The sequence below is a fragment of the Aphelocoma coerulescens genome, unplaced genomic scaffold (assembly GCF_041296385.1).
Source record: "Aphelocoma coerulescens isolate FSJ_1873_10779 unplaced genomic scaffold, UR_Acoe_1.0 HiC_scaffold_335, whole genome shotgun sequence".
In the NCBI taxonomy this organism is placed as follows: Eukaryota; Metazoa; Chordata; class Aves; order Passeriformes; family Corvidae; genus Aphelocoma; species Aphelocoma coerulescens.
This window is the reverse complement of record NW_027183678.1, coordinates 36708-56762: the sequence shown is the minus strand read 5'-3', so window position 1 is coordinate 56762 and position 20055 is coordinate 36708. Positions and strand designations below refer to the sequence as shown.

At 44.6% G+C, this 20055-nt stretch overlaps 1 protein-coding gene across 1 annotated transcript; it reads left to right on the top strand.

The window, feature by feature from the left end:
- Positions 1-3240: 3240 nt before the first annotated feature.
- LOC138101550 (uncharacterized) lies at positions 3241-17643 on the top strand. The gene is made up of 3 exons (XM_068999322.1): positions 3241-3326; positions 8108-8298; positions 15241-17643. The coding sequence occupies exon 3, from the start codon at positions 15244-15246 to the stop codon at positions 17581-17583; it is 2340 nt and encodes a 779-aa protein (XP_068855423.1). The 5' UTR covers positions 3241-3326; positions 8108-8298; positions 15241-15243; the 3' UTR covers positions 17584-17643.
- The last annotated feature ends 2412 nt before the right edge of the window (positions 17644-20055 follow it).

The window sequence follows — 20055 nt, the reverse complement described above, 5'->3', positions numbered from 1 at the left end:
GATTTCTCCTTCTTGTGCTAGCGAGAGCAATCCATCTTGTTTAAGGGTTTTGTTCCTTTGGGATTGTGTGTAGTTTAGAGGGAGAACAGTACCCAGAAGCATTAATTATTTAATCTGCACTGCTTTTTCCTCGACATGTGAGGCCTGAGTATTGTGCTGGGAAGCGGGGCCAATAAAATTTCTGGGAGTCAGACTTGGAGCTTAAAAGTTTTAGAATTAACACTGGCGACTCAGCTCCCTCTATGGTCAGAAGAGGGGGAGACACCTTCCTTCAGGATGTCTCTCCAGGGAATGCTTTTGCAAAGTTTTCTCTCGTAACGGCTCAAGTCCTGCCTCTTCCTGAAATTGCGGTGTAGATCCCACTGGAGGCAGTAAATCTCTCAAATGTATGAGCTTGGGCCTACACACCTGCTAAGGTGTGACTAGAGGTGTGAGAACTTTTGCAAATGAATTTGGAATCATGAGAATCACAGAACCATTGAGGTTGGAAAAGCCCTCTAAGGTCATCGAGTCCAATGTGTGCCCAATCCCTACCTTGTCACCCAGCCCAGAGCACTGAGTGCCATGTCCAGGTGTTCCTCGGACACCTCCAGGAACGGGGACTCCAAACCTGCCTGGGCAGCCCCTGCCAAGGCCTGACCACCCTTTCCAGGAAGAAAGTCCTCTTGATGCCCAACCCTGGTGCGGCTTGAGGCCATTTCCTCTTGTCCTGTTATTGGTTGCCTGGGAGAAGCAGCCAGTCCTCACCTGGCTACACCCTCCTGTCAGGGAGTTGTAGAGAGCAAGGTCTTCCCTGGGCCTGTTCTTCTTAGGACTGGTATGGAATCACTATTTTGCATTAAAGGACAATAAGCAGATGTGTTGAAAAAATACTTTGAAATGTTTTTGCATTGTCCTGGAAATCTGCCAAGAATTGGAGTTGCTTACCAGGTTAGGTGTTCTTGCCTGCAACTTCCCAGGGGCTGCTGGAGGTGGGATGAGGCTATTGCAGAGGAATTACAAGTACGTGGTTTCTCACTCAGGAGACTCTGGGTTTACTATAGCTATGGAACTGGTTTTCCAGACTAGAGGAACCCCTTAAAGGACTGCAGAGGGAGGCGGAGATGGGATTTGGGGTTTGCATCCCCACCTCCTGAGCACACACTGGGTTAGATGCCCCTTGGCAGAGCTGTAAGGTGTAATGTGGGCAGCAGCTCCTCCTCTCTTTGGGGGCCTAAATTGAAACGCTTAGGAGCCAAATCACCTCTGAGCTGCTCTCTTGTGAGCAGGAGAGGAAGGGACACCTCCAAAGGCTACATAGCTCACTCATAGTCTGAAAAATCCTACTGCTGAATCTGGAACCCCCCCAGGGACGCCTGGGACCCCCCGGGCCCCTCTGTGATCCTCGACAATGCACCCCTCCATCATCAGACCATGCAGTGCCCCCCAGTGTTTTGCCAGTGGGAGCACTGGAAGAGATACTGGGAACGCTGGGAGGGAACTGGGAGGAAACTTCCCACCACTCTCCAACGTGCAGCAGCCCCAAGTGCGACCAGTGAGGAGGAGGAAGTGCTCCCAGTGCCTCGCCCCCCCCCCAAAAAAAAGGGGGGCGGGGGGGGGTTACGAGAAGAAAAAGGATTTTAATTGAGGGGAAAACACTCCATTTCTTTAATTGTGCTTGAACTTAGGAGGATCCCACTTCATCTACTGTTTGGAGGGTCTCAATTGACACAATGTTTTCATGATTTTGTATCTCAGTTGGCTGGGAATCACTGTTTTGCATTATTTTCCTGTCTAATTGGAAGAAGAAAGCCTTTATGGTGCTGTTTGATGGATTTGAATTGAGGGAAACCGCCCCATTTTCATAATCTTAAGGTTAAAACTGAGGGCAAAACACCACCGTCCCTGGTTTTAAAGGGAAGCCCTTTATGTGCCATTATAAGAGTTCCATCGAGGGGGACCCTCATTTGAAGGGACCTTCATAGAGGAAAAACGTGTCCAAAAGCCCCCAAAATGGTGTTTCTTGAGGGAAAGTGAAGAGGAAGCTGCATTTTCCCTCATTTCAGGAGGCTAATTTGAGCAAAAGTCCCCCTTGATTCACTTTTTCTTTGGTTTTATATTTAAGGGAGACCCTCCTTATGCATCAGTTACGGGTCTAAATTGAGAGGGAAGCTCCGTTTTCCCCTTGATTCAAGGCTTTGAAATGGTGACTAAAGGGAGTTTTCCCTTAATTGATTAAGAAATTGAAAAAGAAGCCCGGCATGGACCGGCGGGTCTGGATGCATCCCCATTGAGGGGGGGCAGAGCCGCTGCTCGGGGGCCCCGGGGGATCCTTTATCCCCCTCGTGCAGCTGCGAGCTGCCGAGGAAAAAGTCCTCGTTCCTAGGCTTAAAGCCCTGCAGGTTTACCTCTCATTCTCTTGCTCTGATTTGTTTGACAATAAATTCAATTTATTCCCCCCAGTCGTGTCTCTTATTCCAGTGACGGGTGAGTGATCTCTCTGTGCCCTTCTCCCGATCCTCGGGCCTTTCCTGATGTGTTCTGTTCCCTGCCCAGGGTGAGGAGGAGAGGGACAGAGCGGTTTTGCTGGCACCAGGCACCTGGCCAGGCCCAGCCCACCCCAATAATCCCTGCGATCATTCACGCCACCATTACCCAGGCGCACGGCGGGTCCGGCTCCGCGGGCAGGCGGCTCCAGTAGTTCAAAGTGGGCAAACTGGGACGGAGTGAGAGGAAGCAGGTGCTGCCGGTGGGTGAAATGTCTCTGCTGCGAGCTGCCTGGGAAAGGAGGAGGGAGAACCTAGTGCAAAGGAAAGGGGAGAGAAAGAGGGACAAGGCTGGAGCTGTGGAAGGAAGCGGAGATGGCCAAGGGGCAGCTGAGCATTTTGCTTTCCCACTCTGTGGGGGGAAAGAAAGCGCTGTCAAATCCATCCAGGAAAAGAGAGGAGAAATAGCAGGTGGTGGAAATCGCCGGCAATTTGGATGCAATTTGTCTGTCTGAAGTGCAGACGCCGACAGACACGGAGCACCGCCGGACGCCTGCTGGCGCTGCGCTGTGTCCTGCTCTGGCTGCAGCCCGCCTGGCGAGACCCCCAGCAGCAGCGGCCCGGGGGCGGCGGGTCGGGCAGCAGCCAATCGGAAGCGCCGCAGCGTGCGGCAGCCAATAGGAGCCCTGGCTACTCCGGCAGCCAATGGAAAGCGCCGTTCCCTGAGGGACCAGGCCCAGCTCGAAGCCCCTCACAGCGGCTTCGTTTGTTGGGACGTTTGTGGAAAGTTCGGAGTTCATTTTTTTTTTCTTTAGCGCACCTTTTCCAGGACAGGAGGGATTCCGGCGCCGCTTCGTGCCGGTAGGGAGCGGGAGAACGCGGCGGCGGGCGGCGGGTGGCGAGGGCCGTCGGCGAGACGGGGCTTGGGCCGCCTGCGGTGTGCGATCTCCCGAGAGCAGCGGGGAGCGGCGGCGGGCGGGGCGCTGTGGGAGCCGGCGCATGTCCCCGAATGAGCCGCCCGGCGCAACGCGCGAGGTGCCAATGAAATAAAATAGAACACGGTAAAGTGAAAAGCATCTTCTGCCAAATAATATATCAACAGACCATCTATGTAAGTGGTACAAGAACATAGTTTCATTGTGCTCTGGATGAATGTCATCTTTGTTATTGCAGAACTAAGTTAAGAATATTAAGTCTAATGATGCAATTTTACTTTTAGTCTATTTGATTTTATAAGTTACTAATCTGAGTCATGTATGCTTATAGTTTTCTCTCTTATTAACAAAGACAATTCAATATCCAGTTCATGATTATAGTATAGTTTTGAACCACTCAATAGTAATTTTTCTTTTGGAATATGTATGATAATTTCAAGGTGAGACATCTACATAATGCATTGGACACGTATTTGTATATTTGCAGTTAAAGTAACATGCTTTAAATGTGTGTGCATGTATATAAAGTACATATACTTAAGGAAGAGATCATAAAGAGATAAGGTACCTTTCAATCAATTTGAATTGTAGGCGGGGTAATTTTTGTTTCTTCTTGTAGGTGATTAGTTTTAAATCTTTTAAAGCAGTGTGTTTGTCTGACAGGCCACTCATGCTATTTTATTGATGTCTAGAAGGGACATCTTTTGCTGGCTTCTGACTCCATAGACAAAATAAAACCTCGAGATCATCTCAAACAAGGATAGATGAGGAAAAGAAAGAAAGAAAAACTCTAGCATCAGTGATAGTAAATTAGATATTGAGGCTACGTGGCCTAGGCAACTTACTCATTAAGTTTATAATGAATTTATAAGCTTATGATGACTGGGTTGCTCTAGATTTTCAGCTGTCACAATTTGCAGCATTGCTGTTAGGTTCACTAAAACTGAGCCGTAACTCTTTATTTGAATGTAAAATTCTGAATTTCAAAATGACCTCGGAAACCTAGTGTTGGAAACAGGTTTTAAATTATCCTCCAATTCCATAAAGGTTTTTATTTTACAGAACTAACCAAGAGTTACACGAATACAGTTTATAAAGCGTGTGTTTGCAGATGGGTCACAGTCCTTTCAGCTCTGGACTTCATGATGCCAGGAGAAGTCGGAAACTACACAGTATTTGTGAATGCAAGACTTTGCATTTAGATAGGTTTGAGCTGAACGATCTGAAAAAGCTCCCATAAGCACAGAACTCCTTACTGTCTGTGTGTTTGAGAAGGCTGAAGAGCTCTGTTTATTGCCACAAAGGGCCTGGAATAAATTATGTTTAGTAAATTGGCCCCAGGTTTTCTTGTTTCAGACAGTAGCTTCAGAGCAATCTGTTTTATAGGCTCCACTAAATCTGACCAATTGCAGGGAGGTGACACCTCATTTCAGAGACGTGGCATCCCACATGTGCCAGTCAGGTCCAGCCCCTCTCTCTGTCAGGATGGCCGGGCACCAGCAGTTCAGCTTTCTGTCTTTTGGCATTTAACCTACGGCCTGTTCCCAATTTATGGGCCCCGCAGGGAGGTCCTAGCAGGATGGAGCCAGGCTGCTCAGCCCCTCCTCAGCCTTGTGCCTCCCACCCCTACATGGGGCAAATAAAAGCTTCTTTATTCCATTGGAAATGCCCCTGTTTCAGCGAGGTGTATGCCTGGCTTCCTTCCCTGGTCGGTCTTGCAGGTGATAATGAACACAGTGCGGTGCTATTTCCTAGCTGAAGCCAAGGTGGGAAACCAGCTTTAGCCTCAGCATTTTTCATTTCAGACTCTTTTTCCTCAGTTATTTTGGATCTGTTCATGGTGAGGAGGTTTTACAATGTGTTGGTCCTTAGCTGAAGTATCGAAGAACTGAACAAACCAGTAATTTTTCCTTCTCTGACCAAATTCTTCTTACTTTTGAGGGGAGGAAGGAATGGGGGAGTCAAATTTGCGTTTAGGTTTTATGTTTTATTTCTGCCTATGGAACTGTTTGCTACTGAGCTGCGTGACCGTGGGTCTTTTCAGCACAGGACACTGATTGACATTGCATGTGTTACAGAGAGGAAGGGCATTTCCTGACGATTAATGGCAAGTTAGTTGGCCTGAAGTTCATTAACCTGAGCTAGACTGTTGGAAGGACTCTGTGTGGAATTGTATTAGAGGATCATCATAAACTAAAAATATATGTGACAATCTGGCCAGATTGCAATGAATCTAAAGACAGGACAGGGTTGGCTCGAGCTCACAGAGCAGCTGCCTCGAGTGTAAACTAACTGCCTTGTGAAAGCAAATGGTTTTTCACAGACTTTATTCAAATAAAAGGGGAAAAGGAAAAAAAAAACCAACCAAAACAAAGGAAGGTTCCCATTAGCAAAAAAAGCCTACATGAAAAAGTGAGGTTGTGAGCTATGGCCGAAGGCCCGAGTTTGGTGCTGATTCTCAATCAATTCAGCAAATGACAGTGCATTGACACAACTGGTTTTTTAGTCAAATTTAGTCCTGATTCTTCACAGTAATTTGCCTCAAGAAAATGAGCCCCATATCCTTTGGTGAGTTCCCTGTTGGCTGAGGCCCATGGCTTCAGGCCATGACTTCTCAACATACTTGCAGTGAGACTGGCTCCCTCTTAATTGCTTCTTTTTGAAGTATGGTTTGTCACTATCATCCTGCTGAAGATGAACAGGGCTGGTGTCTCATTTTCACATATTCTTCCCCCTCCTCCCCTCTCCTTCTTTTCCCCTTTTTCACCTCTAAATAAATTTCTTAAAGGCGATTTAACCCTGGGATGGTCTAATCCACTTCAGTCCTTCGTGGTCCACCCTCAAATAGATGTGTTGGCACAGAAGAAATTAAGGGTGTTCTCTTAGGATCTGATACTGTAATAAAGGGAAGAGAAAGATGAAACAGGCATTTCATGTTTGTCTGTTTTCTCTCCATGTCATTTCATGAACGTGTACTCACGCTTGGCCAAGAGTAGTGCATTCAGACACTGAATATGAGTGTTGAAGAGGGGACTGAGAAGAAAGAAGCTTAGTGTTCTGCAATAGGAATTATGCTTTGGGGATTTTACGGATTGTTTCCCTCTTTTTCACCATCATGCTTTTCTTGCACACTTCCTTGTCTTTTGCTACTGAGCGAAAGTCTGGAGGCTCAGAAAGCCCAAGTTTCATCTGAGCAAGATTTCCTGTGTCAGAGAGAACTGAAGGGATTCTGTTTCCATCCTTTCATGCCAGGAAGGATGAACTGCCTGTATCAGGACGTGCTGAATTGGTTCTGGGTGCTGCTGTAGCTCACAGAATTGCAAGACCTAGTGCTGCAGGAGTTCAAATAACAGACCAGTGGAAAGGCTCAGGGGCCACAAGCTGTGCTGCATCTCTCATGGACTTGCGAGGAACCTCTCCTTTGGTGTCTGTGCAAGTGCTGGCTGATGTGGGCACTAGGATTGCTCTTTTAATCAGGCAGCTCCAGTTCCTTTCAGAAAAGAATTTTCATGGCACATCATGAGCCATTAATCTCTCGACTAACCATAACATTTCCTTACTCCTTGGTTTTCCAGCATTACTCAAACACTGACATTTGTCATTTCACCAGCCATCTCCCTTGACCTCTAGCATCAGGCACTTGCAGGGGGAAGGATCTGGTCTCACAAATATTTTCATACTCTGATCTCTGTGATTTATTAACCGTGAAGTTTTGCCTTCAGAACTCAAGATGCCGTTTCAAATAATTTCACGTGCAAAAGTCGAGTTATTGGGCAAAAGGGATCCTTGATAGCTGGGTACAAAGGACAGCAGGACTGCTGTTGCTGTTTTCTTTTCAACTCCTGTGCTGGCTGTGTGACCTTGAGGAAATAGGTTCATTGCAGCTTTATGGTTCCGTTTTTGCATAGGGAAAATAAGGGCAGTGATAATTGCTTTCGTTTGTAAAACACTTTAAGATTTATGGACTACGAATGATTCTTACTAAGTGAAAAGTGTTGCAAAGCTGGCTTAGTTACACACTGTGCTAACAAAATCCCATATCAGCCTATTGACTCCAGCCTGAAACACTCATTAAAGTTTATAGGACATTTTGGTGGATGAGTTGAGGCAGTTATTCTGCTGGAAATATCATACTGAAAACACTTTTAAATCCATCATCCGCTTTGACTTTTTTCTCTATTAAAACGAAACACAACTGCTTGCTCTGTCCAGTTTTCTTAGTTTATTTATGAAAAGTTTTTGATGGATATGGATATGTACTCACTGTTAACTCAGCTTGTACCCCCATGGCATCTGAGACATTACAGTTCATTCTAGTCATAGCATAAACACACAATAGCTGTTGTACTGAGACAAAAAGAGCTATAAAACATATAAGATATCCAATGGACTAGTATTAACTATCAAGTTGCATGGTCACTTTTGAATGTCATATGTTCTTTTTATGGATACTGCATTAATTTAATTTGTGCTTAAACTTTAGCTAGGCTAGACACTGGTGTCTGAAAAGTTTACATATTTTTCCAATGTCAAAATGTGTAAATTTAGTATTAAGGAAACAAAACATATTTACTTGTACTAGAGGAAAACTACTTTTGTAGCAAAGAAATTAACTGAGGTGCTCCTTAAAGATAGGTCTGGCTTGCTTACAGAATTGTTACTTATGCAGTAAAGCAGATCTGCAGATGTTTTCTTTTTTTCTTCCAGATAAAACTTGGATTGTTTGAAAAGTGGGGAGATACTTCACCATAGTACAAAAGAAGGTACAGAAGAGGAGAGCAGAATGAGAGCTTTGCAAGTGCCACGTGCCTGCAGCCTGCTGTCTTTAGTGATGCTGTTCCTTCCAGTCACTGGAATGTCAAAACAAAATATCCCAAGACTGAAGCTTTCCTATAAAGGTAAACTTTTCAGTAGTTTTTCTGATTCTGCCACTTCCGTTTTGATGTGATACTGCCAGCAGTTCTTTTGTATTACTAACCAGGAAATACACAATAGAAGCCTTAAAGATGGATGAATTCTGCCTCGGGGCAGTATTAAAATCTGGGCTTTTTGTTGTGTCGGGGCACATGTTTCTGAAGTATAACTGTCTTTTAAAAGTATTATTTCTGTTTGCTCCAAGAGGATGTTAACAGACTCTACATAAATTAGAGGGGAGTGGTACTTGAAACACTCTGAGGTGCATTGGAGACATTCCTATGTGGCTGGTAGGGATGATGTGAGACATGGAGGACGTTCACACCTTCCTACAGCATCAGAGGAAGTTGAGAGAGCTGACTCAAGTGTTTCAAGGGGACTGACATTTATTTTTGTAATAATTCTTTTTCTATCACTAAGTGGGTATGTTAAACTCTTCATAGGTGGTTTTCTTTCTCCTTGCCTCTTTGGATCACAAAAGCGTGTTTCTCTGCAGAATTTCTTAGTCTTGTGTGTAGTTCTTGTTAAGAATGGTACCGAGGGATTTCAACACAGACATATTTATGTATTAATGGACAAGTTTTTAAAGAAGGTAGATTTCTTTTTGCTTTGAATGTACAGCACACCTGCACAGGCACAGAGGTGTGTCACTGATACTTTCTTCTTTAGTGAAAACAAGTGCTCTCCCATTAGTTATGTTTCAGCTGTGTCAGCACCTTGCCCTTATGGGAGCTATTTCTGCTCTGTTTTTCAAACTTATGTCTTCCTATGCATTGCAGAGTTACACTCAGGATGGTGTGATGGGACAGGCTGTAAAGCCTTCATTGGGGCTTATGATATGTTTATCATGAGTTTAACACCCAGAGAAATTTATTGAGTAAGCAGAATGACTTGCTATTTATTTACAAGCTTCTCTTTTGCTAGATTTGCGTGCCACTGCGCATGCTATTCCACTGTGTATATAAATGTGTTTGGATGTGTTTGTGTGAGAGAGACAGAGGAAGCAAGATCAAGGGATCTTGACAACATTTTTATTACTTTGGGAAACAGTTGCACTCACTGAAGCCAATGAATAGAGAAACTGAAAGACCTGACGTGAGTTACGAAAGTTAGCAGTAAAACCCTCCTAACATACAGCCGGCCTTCTCACAGCCAGGCCTTTTGAGATAATTCCCAAAAGCAGCATGTACCACATGGCGACGGCATTTATTGTGGATTTGACACTCACGATTAGTGAATTCCTCTCAACTTCAAAAGCAGATAGCCTTTGGCAAAATCCTGATGGATGCCTTTGGCAGGTAAAGAGGGGGAGAAAGAAAAATTATTGAGGTCAACACAGGGAAAAAAAAATGGCTGAAATCTTAGTTTAAAATAGTGGCAGAGACCTGCTGGGAACAGTTGGGGAAATGCCTGAGCTCGTTTAAAAAGACAATGAGCAGATGATTGATATTTAGGCCCTGATCCAAACTTTTATTAGCAACTTTATAAACCTTTCAGTTTGGCTTGAGGGATACCGTTTCCTGTCCAAACTTATTCACCTATATCCCCGTAGGGGGGGAAAATCAACAACAGATGCAGATGCAAAATAGCACATAAATCTTAATTTTGAGAGCTGTGATGGAACTGAAAAGTCGGAAGAAAGAGAATTACCAGAATTTATTGTGCTTTGTCTTACTTTCTTGGGGGGTTGGAAGGTGTATATTTTTCCACATGGAACAAGAAACAATTTAATGCTGTTTTTTCACACTTATGTACTGTAAATGATTCCAGTATGGCTTATCATAATCAAACTATATTTTGTGTGTTGACAACAGGATATCACATATACTGAGTATTTAATATAGTTGTGAGAATTAAGTCTACCTTCCTCCCCCCAAATCTTTCAGACAAAACAATTCCAAGGTTTCTGAGAATAAGATGTAGGAGAAATGAACTGTTTTGCCAGTTGTCATAAAATTGTTAGTCATGTCACTGACAAGTCCTGGCATCTCTGTTCTTTGGAATTAATACTTGAACTATCATGAAGAGGAGAATACAGGGCTCTTCTCCTTCTTTATGGAAAACAGATGAGAACTGGCCACATCAGGCAGTTCCAAAAACCTGGTCACACGTGTCTTTGAAGGGAAGGTTTCGTCTCCTTTCATGTGCAATGTGTTTATGGCATAGCTCCATCTTCCCAGAAGAGCTGAGCATTTGCTGGGGCAGGAGAGCTGGAAGTAAGCAGGACTTTGCAGTTACTGAGTTTTCCAGTTGCATCAATCAGTGGTGGATGGAGGAAGAGGGAGAGGGTAGGGTGGTTAAAGATGTGTCTATAACTGCAGGAGTGCTTCAATAAACCACAGCATGTCAAAGCTCCTTTGTGTTCAAACAGCAATTAAAATTTTAGACCTTCTCTGAATGGCAGCTATAGGTTTCCTTCTTCTCAAGGTCGTCATCTTAACGAATGGGAATCTGTGCAGGAAATGTTAAGATATTCCAGTGAATGATGTCGGGATCAATGTAAAGTCGTACAATGGATTTCCTTTATTGTTTGTCCCAGTCTAAAGATGTGTTCTAAAAAAACTGTGCATGTATAAAACTAAAACTACACACAAATCAATTAAAATACGTTGTAGTACAGAATCAAAGTCATATATTCTCCACCTGTGTTAATCAAATCCACTATGATCTTTAATCATGTATCTCATCTTTTCACATTTTCCCATATCCATTAGTTGAAAAATTCTCTTATTCACTCAGACTTAAGTTAGATACTTGTTCATGTCATTACTATCCCAGAAATTGTCACTCCTCTTGTGATGTTTTTAGGGTGCTCTCAGTGCATATACCTTACTTAATCTGTGTATCTTAGATACTTCTACAAGATTGAGGTGCTTTTATTACTGTAGTTTTAATATTAGGAGAAGGTAACAAACTGTCTTCTAATAGAAGATTAGGATCTTTAGAAAACCAGGGGATGATTTTGAGTAATATTCCATATTTTAACCCTCTTTGCCTAGTACTCTTTCAGTCTTAAGACCGACAGTGTATATTTATCACTCATTTTCATGTAGATGGAGATAACCTGTGACCTTCATCCAAACTGCAGAACTCCACAACCACAGCTTCCCTAAGCAGCACATCCTTGTTGTCTGCTGCCTCATTTGACATCCTCATTCCAACCTCTAGAGCAGATGCAGAAGGTTTTCATACATCAGTCTAATTCATTCATGTCATTTTCAGGACAGCATCAGTTCTGTTACTAAAGGATGGAAGGCTCTGTGTCCTAATTCTTGTATGTTTAATTCATACGGTGTAGACAGTCTTGTTTCTGTTTTATCTTCTGAGTAATAATTTTTCCTAATTCATTGGGAGGTCCTTCCATAAATATCGTGTGTGTCTTTTTAGATTTTACTTCATAGGGAGAAGTAAAGAATAGCCAGACCCAGAAGGTTGATTGCCTTCTGAGAAAAAGAAGAAAAAAATCAAATTTTTCTCAATTTGTGGCTATCCTAAAATTTTCCTGCAGAAAGAGAGAAATTGCAAATTTAACCCTATTGATTTGATTTACTTGGCTGCTTTTCATGGACATTTCAGTAAGTGTAGTCTGTGTTCTCAGTGAATGCATTTATATTACCAAAGTGTGCACCCTAGTTTCTTGGCTGGGGGGCATGCACCAGGCCAGATTTGGGCATTGTCACCAGTGATATCCACAAACATGTATCATTCCCGTGTGGGAATGTGGCCATTCCCCAGAGCAAACCATGCTTACTGTGACAGCCGTGACTTGGTCAGAGGACCAGGAATCCTGCACTGTGACACAGTACAGAGGAATAAGCACGACTGAAGGCAAGGTTTGGCTTTTAAAGCAGGATTTACTTAGCACTGTTCAAAACGACTATGGTAGTAATTTAAATCTAATAAACAAAAGCATTATTCTCAGCTGGTTTGTTTTTCTCCATATAGAATGAATTAAGGTGCAGTCTCACTCTCACTGAAGTCATGGCAAGAGTTTTTCCACTGAAGTAAATTGAAGCGAGATCAAATTCACACTCCTCACTTTTTTCATCTTACCTAAGTAAACTAAAGACAGGCAGTTCTTTCTCCTCTGCTGAAGGATGACCGTGCTAAACCATCAGCTCCACGTGGCAATTAGCCATGTTTAAGGATTGTTTAGTTTCCCGCAGTGTTTTGCACACCGGATTTTCTTCCCCCTAAGAGTGATCCATTCTTAAAACATGGTGAAAAAGCAAACAGAGAACATTTTGGTGCCATGAATTCTTTTGAAAATTTGACTGGGTGAGTACATTTCCTTAATGTTCAAAAATTATCCTTTGAACATGCTATTTAACAGTGTCAAGCATTCTGTTCTCTATATTGCTTTTGCTTTAAACCTGTTTCATTTTATAACTGATGAGATGCTTAACTGTTGCATCACAGCAGTTAGTTTGTTCAGTTTCAGTACAGCTGGCTTATTTCCATGTCATGCATCATTTAATTATACATCTAAAACGTAGTTAAAACTGTACAGCTCCATGAGCCTCACTTAAGCTGTCTGTGACACTGCAGTAATCCCAGTACCCTGACGGGGTGTTGCACAGCTATGACTGGTTGGAATGTGGTAAACTGGTGATGTGTAAGAGAGCCTAGAAATGAGCTTGCATTTTGCAGCTGTGCTTGCTCTACTAGAAGAGGAAGTAAAACCAGAAAAAAACTGCTCTTGTGGCAATATCAGCGTCTGTAAATCTGAATGCTTAATGAAAATCAAGGAAAATGTGCTGAGTGAGGAAGTGGTGCTTTTCCCTTGTTTGTCGTTTAATTAATTTTTGGTGGTCTGTTATTTGTCAGAAAAATCTATCTCAGATTCCTCTATGGAAAAACATGAAGTGTTTATGTGAGAGTGAAGATCCTAGTATTGGATGATTGTCTAGATATGCAAAAGACTTTGCCTGTTTTGTCTCAAAAATGCTTTCTGGAGGCAGTGATCATTGAGACTTAAAATGTACCCTAGCTTGAAGATGGATGGGTGCTGCTGTCCATGTGTATATGCCGTCGACCGAGTATAAACTTGAAGGCATTTATTACATCTTAGTAATGGGAAAAGCAGCAAATTTCTTGCAGACATTTTTTTTCCTTTTTTAAGCTAGTGAACTTGAAGGTCAGATTCAACTCTATGTTGCATTTTCTGTCATATAATTATCATATATATCATGTCCTGAAGAGCAGCCTCCAGTCAGTGACATCAACAGCTTACATAGCAGTTGAACTAAGAATAACCTTGGAGAACTGACCCATGTCAAGCTCTTATGAGTGTAAACTCTTGATGTCACTGACTGGAGGCTGTTTTTTCATGATCACAGAAGGGCCTCAATTGGATAAAAGAAGAATTGTATTCAAAAAATACAAAACTATTCTGCTGAATGTTCACTTTACTGTATCTCAGAAGATGAGAGGAAACAAAACTGAAAGAGTAATACTTAACAAAGGATTTTTGCTCTCTTATAAAAAGAAGGACGGGACAACATCAAAAACAGCTTCCCTAGAAGAATGCAGGGAAGAGACATGATAAGTGGCATCAGCTTGGAAGAGGGATCAAAACTCTTTCTTTGATTACTTTTACTAATGACATCTGTTTAAGCAAATCCAATTCAGAGCAGTTTCAGAAATCCCAAACTTGTTCTCTTTCTGAGGACTATTTGGAGGGCACGATCTGCCTGACGTCAGTGTCTGTCTAGCAGTGGACATCTGTGGTCACTATGCAGGTGCTCGATTCACATCCTGTTTCTTTTTCCTCCCTCCCCATTTCTGCAGTTCCATTTCTAGGTGAGTTCCCCAAAGAAGAGCTGAGGAATATAGGGGATGACTCTTCCGTACTCACAGTCCTTTGGAGATAAATACACAGAGATAGCAGAAAGAGTCAGAATTTCCTTTATTTAACCAGCGCAACATCAAACAAGTCAGAGAGATTGGTTAACTCTGTTTAAGGCAGACAATTTTGAAGATGGTGGGAGTGACAGATGTACATCTTTGCTACAAATTTGAAAAAGGAGACATTCTACTTTCTGAACAAAATCCTGGCTATCCCAGAATTTTGCACTGTGTTGAACCATAGAGTTTTAAGAGCTGAGAGGTTGCTGAAGACACCAAAATTTTGTAATTAACTTACTGGGCCTCTTAAAGGAGGGTGTTAGATCTTCCTGTGCATCATTCAAGCAGCCTGGATTTCTTTCAGAAAGATTTCTCACTAAATCTGTAACAAAACATTAGCCTATATGACATACTGCCCCAAAAGTAATCAATATAAATATTATTAATAAAAAATGTCCCCCTCCAAGATTAAATAAAAGCTTGCACCCGTATACCAAGAGCATCCATGGATCATGTCACCCATATTTATATTTGACAAGGGTTTGTGTGGGAGGGCGCTTGTGCCTGCTTTGTACAGGGAAGCTCTGGGGTTCCCAGGTTCACGACTGATGGGTCTGCACTTTGTGTCTCTTGAGGCTTTGGGTGCCCAGGGCCATGATGAGTTCCCGGGCTGGGGATGGCGGGTGGGGCTGGCCTGTGATGCGCTCTGGGGCCTGTGACAGCACAGGGGCCGTGTCACAATGGGGGCAGCTATTAAAGGCCCCATGGGTTGCCGCTGCCCCAGTAGAGCCTGGGCAAGCGGTGAGTGCACACAGGCGGTGGGGAGGCAGGGCTGGGGGAAGGCTGGGGCAGAAGCGCCGGCACCCGGGGCGTGTGTTCTGTCCCTGCATCCAGGGCCCAGCCCCTGGTGGGAGTGCCTTGCTCAGGCTCGGTGCTTGCTGGGGCAGCGGTGCAGGCCTTGCCTCCTGCCAGCTGCCAGGGGCCCTCTCCTTCCTGCTGCCACGTCCCTGTGGCTCCTGCCCCCCACTGGCTGCCTCCATGCTGGCCCTACTGAACCCCTTCTGTGTGTCCTCTTGCAGACCATGGCTTTATTGTCATTGCTCTTCGTGCTCGTGCAAAGCCTGATCCAGTACCCCCAGCCAGCTGGGGATGGGCTGGATGAGGCCACGCACCGGCGAATGCAGGAGCGTGAGGAGCTGCTTGACCGCGAGATGGCTCGGCTGCTGCAGGAGCTGGAGCAAGGGCCCCTGGAGCAGCAGGACGAGGGCTGGGGAGCCCTGCTCTTTGGTGCCCTGCAGCAGTGGCCATTCTGGGCTCTTGCTGGACTCCTGCTCCTCTTGGGCCTGTGGTTTAGCTGCAGGAGGAGTCCTGAAGCCAGCGAAACCAACAGCAGCGGCAAGGACCAGAGCTCCTGCAAGATCTTGGGAGAGGAGAAGGAAAAAGAAAAGGAAGAAGACAGTTTGGATTCCAAGGGAGATGGAGAAACCATAGATGTGACTGTGGAGGCAGATGACAGCGGCAGCGGAAATGAAGGAGAAGGCAGTCCTGTGGCTGCAAACGAAGGAGACGATGATGATGCCAATGAACGAGATGAAGATGTGAAGTTGAAGAAAGACAGTGATGTTAAAAGTGATGATGGCCATGATGCAAAGAAAGATGAAGGCTGGAGTGATGGGAATATGCCAGGAGACAATACTGCCGAAGGAAATGAAGAAGAACCTGGCAATGTTACTGGAGGTGTGGAAGACCTAGATGAAGTAAATGAAGGAGAAAACAAGGATGTGAAGGTGGAGCCAGACAAGGATGCTGGAAAGGAAGACGGAGATGGAAATGAAGAAAAAACCGATGATGCGTATATGAAGGCAGGCAACAGTGATGATGTAAATAAAGGAGTATACGAGGTAGATGGAAAGGAAGAAAAAGCAGATGTGAAGGTGCAGGGAAGCAGTGATGCCAGTGAACAACAAAGCAGTGATTGGATTGGGCAGGAAGACAACAGTGATGGTGGGAAGGCAATAGACCACAGTGGGTTTGCTGCAACTGAAGAAAAAACCACTCACCTTGGAAATGAAGAGACCAGTGCTGCAAACAGAGATGAGAAGCAGGGTGATGCAAATGCGAATGGAGAGAAGAATGAAGATGCAAAAGAAGGAGAACAAGGTAATGTGGCTACCAGTGAAAAAGAAGGCAGTGCTGGCAAGGGCAAAGGCAGCCGTGGTGGAATTGAAGAGGAAGAAGACACCTGTGACACTGGGAATAAGCGAGGGATCCTTTTAGTGGATCGCATACAGTGTCCCGTCGAGGACGTGGAGAAAGGTCGCTCAGTGGCAGCTGAGCTGATGGAGAGCTTCACGCGTGTCTTTATTGACAGCGTGAGCAATAGTTTCTACCCGGTGCCTCAAGAAGCCATCGGGGTGGGCAGTGCCTTTGAGGGTTGGAGTCCCCGTGAGCAGGATGGGGTGTACTGCGTGCTGGTCCCACTGAATCCCCCACCGGGACACGCCTTCCACCTGGAGCTGAACAGTGGAGGGCAGATGGCAGCAAGGACCTTCTGCGTCCGTGTGGAGCTGGTGTGCACGTGCGAGAGGGAGCAGCTGGGCGAGAAGCTGTTGTGCTTCCTGCACCACTCGCAGGAGGAGCTGCGGCGGAAGCAGAAGCCCAGCCTCCTAGAGACACTCTGCACCGGCTCCTACCTGGACGTGGAGAAAACCTCCCACTGGTTCTACCAGCTGGTGAGATGCTCGTGGCTGCATTTGCCTCAGTCGTACTCATGGCACTTGGTGTTTCAGCCCTGCAGCCGGTCCTGCCAATTCCGGCTGAGCAAAGGCAAGAAGAGCCTGGTGGTGAAGATGTTGTTTGGGGTGCGCCACGGGGACTCCGACATCTTTGTGGTCAGCCAGCCCACAGAGGCCCAGACAGGCGGCTCCAGCATCTTTGTGAGCAGCCAGCCCGCCGACTCCATCGCAAGCACAGCGTGGCCTGAGACGTACGCTGTGGCAGAGGCAAAATTCTTCCAGCACGTCGCCAGGCAGGTGCCGTGTGAGAGCTTGCACCTGAAATGCCTGCAGCTCTTCACCTGCATCCTGAGGGGCACAGGTTTTTCCAGCTCGACCTGGAAGACTGTGGTCATGCACGTGCTGACCACCGTACCGCTGTCCCAGTGGCGCAGGAGGGAATTTGCACGGCGGCTGTGGGACATCATGGCATACCTGCGCCGCTGCCTGCAGTTGAAACGCCTGGAGCACTTTGTCCTAGGCAACCAGAGGCTTCCTGCAGAGATCAGCTTGCCGCCGGCAATGCGAGCGGTCGAGCCGCTCAACCTCTTTGAGCACCTGGCCCAAGATCCGGCCGCCCACGCAGAGGCGATGCGAGCTTACGGTCAGCTGCGATTTCGCCTCTGGATGCTGCTCTCCGGCCACTGAGAGGAATTCCCTGCACAGAGCTGTGCTGGGGGGGGCTCACACCCGATGGCAGCCACGTGAGCACTGCATAATTCTTCCTTTTTTCACTGGCAATCCTGAAGCTGCTTTCCTGCTCCCGTGGATGGAAGATGCTGCGGCACACGGATTCACTGTGCAGACACACATCTCTGGATTGCCCTGCCCTTCACCTTCCAGTTTACCACGGTGCTGTTGTGATGTTCCTACGTCTACGAGGCAGAAACTGGCTCCACCTGCACATCCTTACAGAAGACTACGAACTGAGAGAGGTTGCTTGGCACACCTCAAAGACATGAAACTGGCCTGTTAGGGACTTGATGTAGTTGTTCAGTGACCTGTAGCTCACTTTACCATAGGAGAATAGGTAGTCCAAATTTTTATAATAGGAATTCTTTATTAGCATTGCTTCCAGAGGTCCTTTATTATTATCAGTGTACAACTATTTTGCAAAGTTGGTCTTAGTTTAGGAAATTGAGCTACCCTACTATAGTAGATTGTCTCCTTTTCAGTAATATCTGGATAGCTATGTTTGGAAAATTAATAAAAGGAGAGAAGTGTCTCAAATTGCCTGAAACGTGACATTCTTTATATTTAAGCCTCTGTATCTTAGAGAACGTCGTTCCTATATACCTGCCTGAAATAATGCCATTTTGCAAACAGAGATGTTGGATATGTTGCGTGTGCTCTCTCTTGAGCAAACCCATAGAGATGCTTGAAGGTTGATGTGAAAATGCCCTGAAATGCCTGAAATTCTACAGCAGAGTACTCCTGAATTTTTTAGGAATCTTTGGAAAAGTGTTCTTTTCACAGTCACTTTTATAACTGTAATACCCTCCTGGGGAACAATTCCGTCCTGAAAGATGAACAGAGAAGTCCCTAACTGCAAAACATGTGGTTTAGTACACAGCTCTTTTTTGGGCTTCTCATAACCAAGGTTTTAACACAAAACTGTGAACACAGAAAGTCATGTTTTCTCTATTCCCAGTTGTCTGTATCCTTTTGGAGAGGCCCTGCTGTTCTATGAATATTACGTTTTTCACCAGGCCTAATAGTATTGTATATCAATGAGAGCCACTTCACATGCACAGCTTTGTCCATGGTGACATGCAGCTAAACAAAATGTAATTTACTTCTTGCACTACATTGTAGAGATTGGTAGTAGTCCGGAAGTATTTATTCTCTTTGCCTTCATACCAATACATCTGGGGTCAACTGGTCAACTTTAAACTCAGCATACCTTAGGAATTGGATAAATTGCTGCAGTCATGCGAGAAATACTTTTCTTTATCCCAGAAATTTGCTTGAGTTTCTACAATGCCCATGTAAACCTTCACGTGTATTCTCCAACATGAGAAAGGACTTGCTCCTCCCTAAAGGCAAGTGATGCAACCTTTGTTCTTTCCTGTATATGAAAGTTATACAGCCTTTAGTTTCAGAGTCCTTCAAAGTTGTCTGTAACTGTTTTGAAAGTGGCTGAGATGTTCCCTTTCTGCTAATTTAGGCATGGCTTGTCACTAAAAAAAATCTGTACCTAGTCACAAAGGGCATTCTGATTCTGAACCAAGTGGTTCTACATTGCTGCATTGTGACAGCATGCTGGAGTTGAGGAATGGCAACATGGTCACCACACATGTGACTTGATGCTAACAAGTGTAAATATGTTTTATAAATGCAAATACATATGATCAGAACAGAATGAGATTTTTACTTTTGAAGTCTCTTTGCTGTGGCTCTGCTGCTGGAGATTTTATAAGTAAGCAATGATCATGCTGTTTTGAGCCAAGTCCACCGAGATACTGTGTGAAATGAATAAAACCCAGTCACTATTCCAGCTTCTATCAGTCAGCAGTGAAATATTAACCCAGAAGGGGAGTTAGCTGGATACTTAGTTAATCACCGGGCTGGAAAAAAGTATTTAATTTTGAGGAAAACAGCAAATAGAGACCATAAACTGAGTGCTGAACACGTACTCGTGAAAGACCATCCCTGTAACTTTGTTACTGTACCTTGTGAGAATGCTGGTTCTGTGTTAGCCAGGCTACAGAGATGCAGTGATTCAAATCAACAGCTTGCTCTAAGCTTGAGAATCATTGGGAAATGTGCTTTTCACAGTAAATTTTTCCAGTGCAATATCCTTGGTGATAGTAAATATGTCTCGCTGTGAAGGGAAATTTCAATGCGTAAGATTAAAATGCGTTGTTTTATAGACTGAGAACAATTATTAATCTAGCTGAAATTTAATCAACCCTCTGTTAATATTTGCTGGTAAAGTTTTATTAGGTCATATTACAGTTATAATCTTATCAGTGGCCATGCTCAGAGTCTTATTTCCAAGCTGTTTTCAATAGTAGGTACCAAACGTGATTCTTCACCCCTTTGCAGCTTGTGTTGTCATTTGCACCAGTAAGAAAGGAGTGTGCAGTGTTGTCATTTCAATCTGGAATATTCTACAGA

Bases quoted from the DNA above. Each gene is read 5' to 3' on its own strand.
- LOC138101550 (XM_068999322.1), top strand. From the start codon at position 15,244: ATGGCTTTATTGTCATTGCTCTTCGTGCTCGTGCAAAGCCTGATCCAG.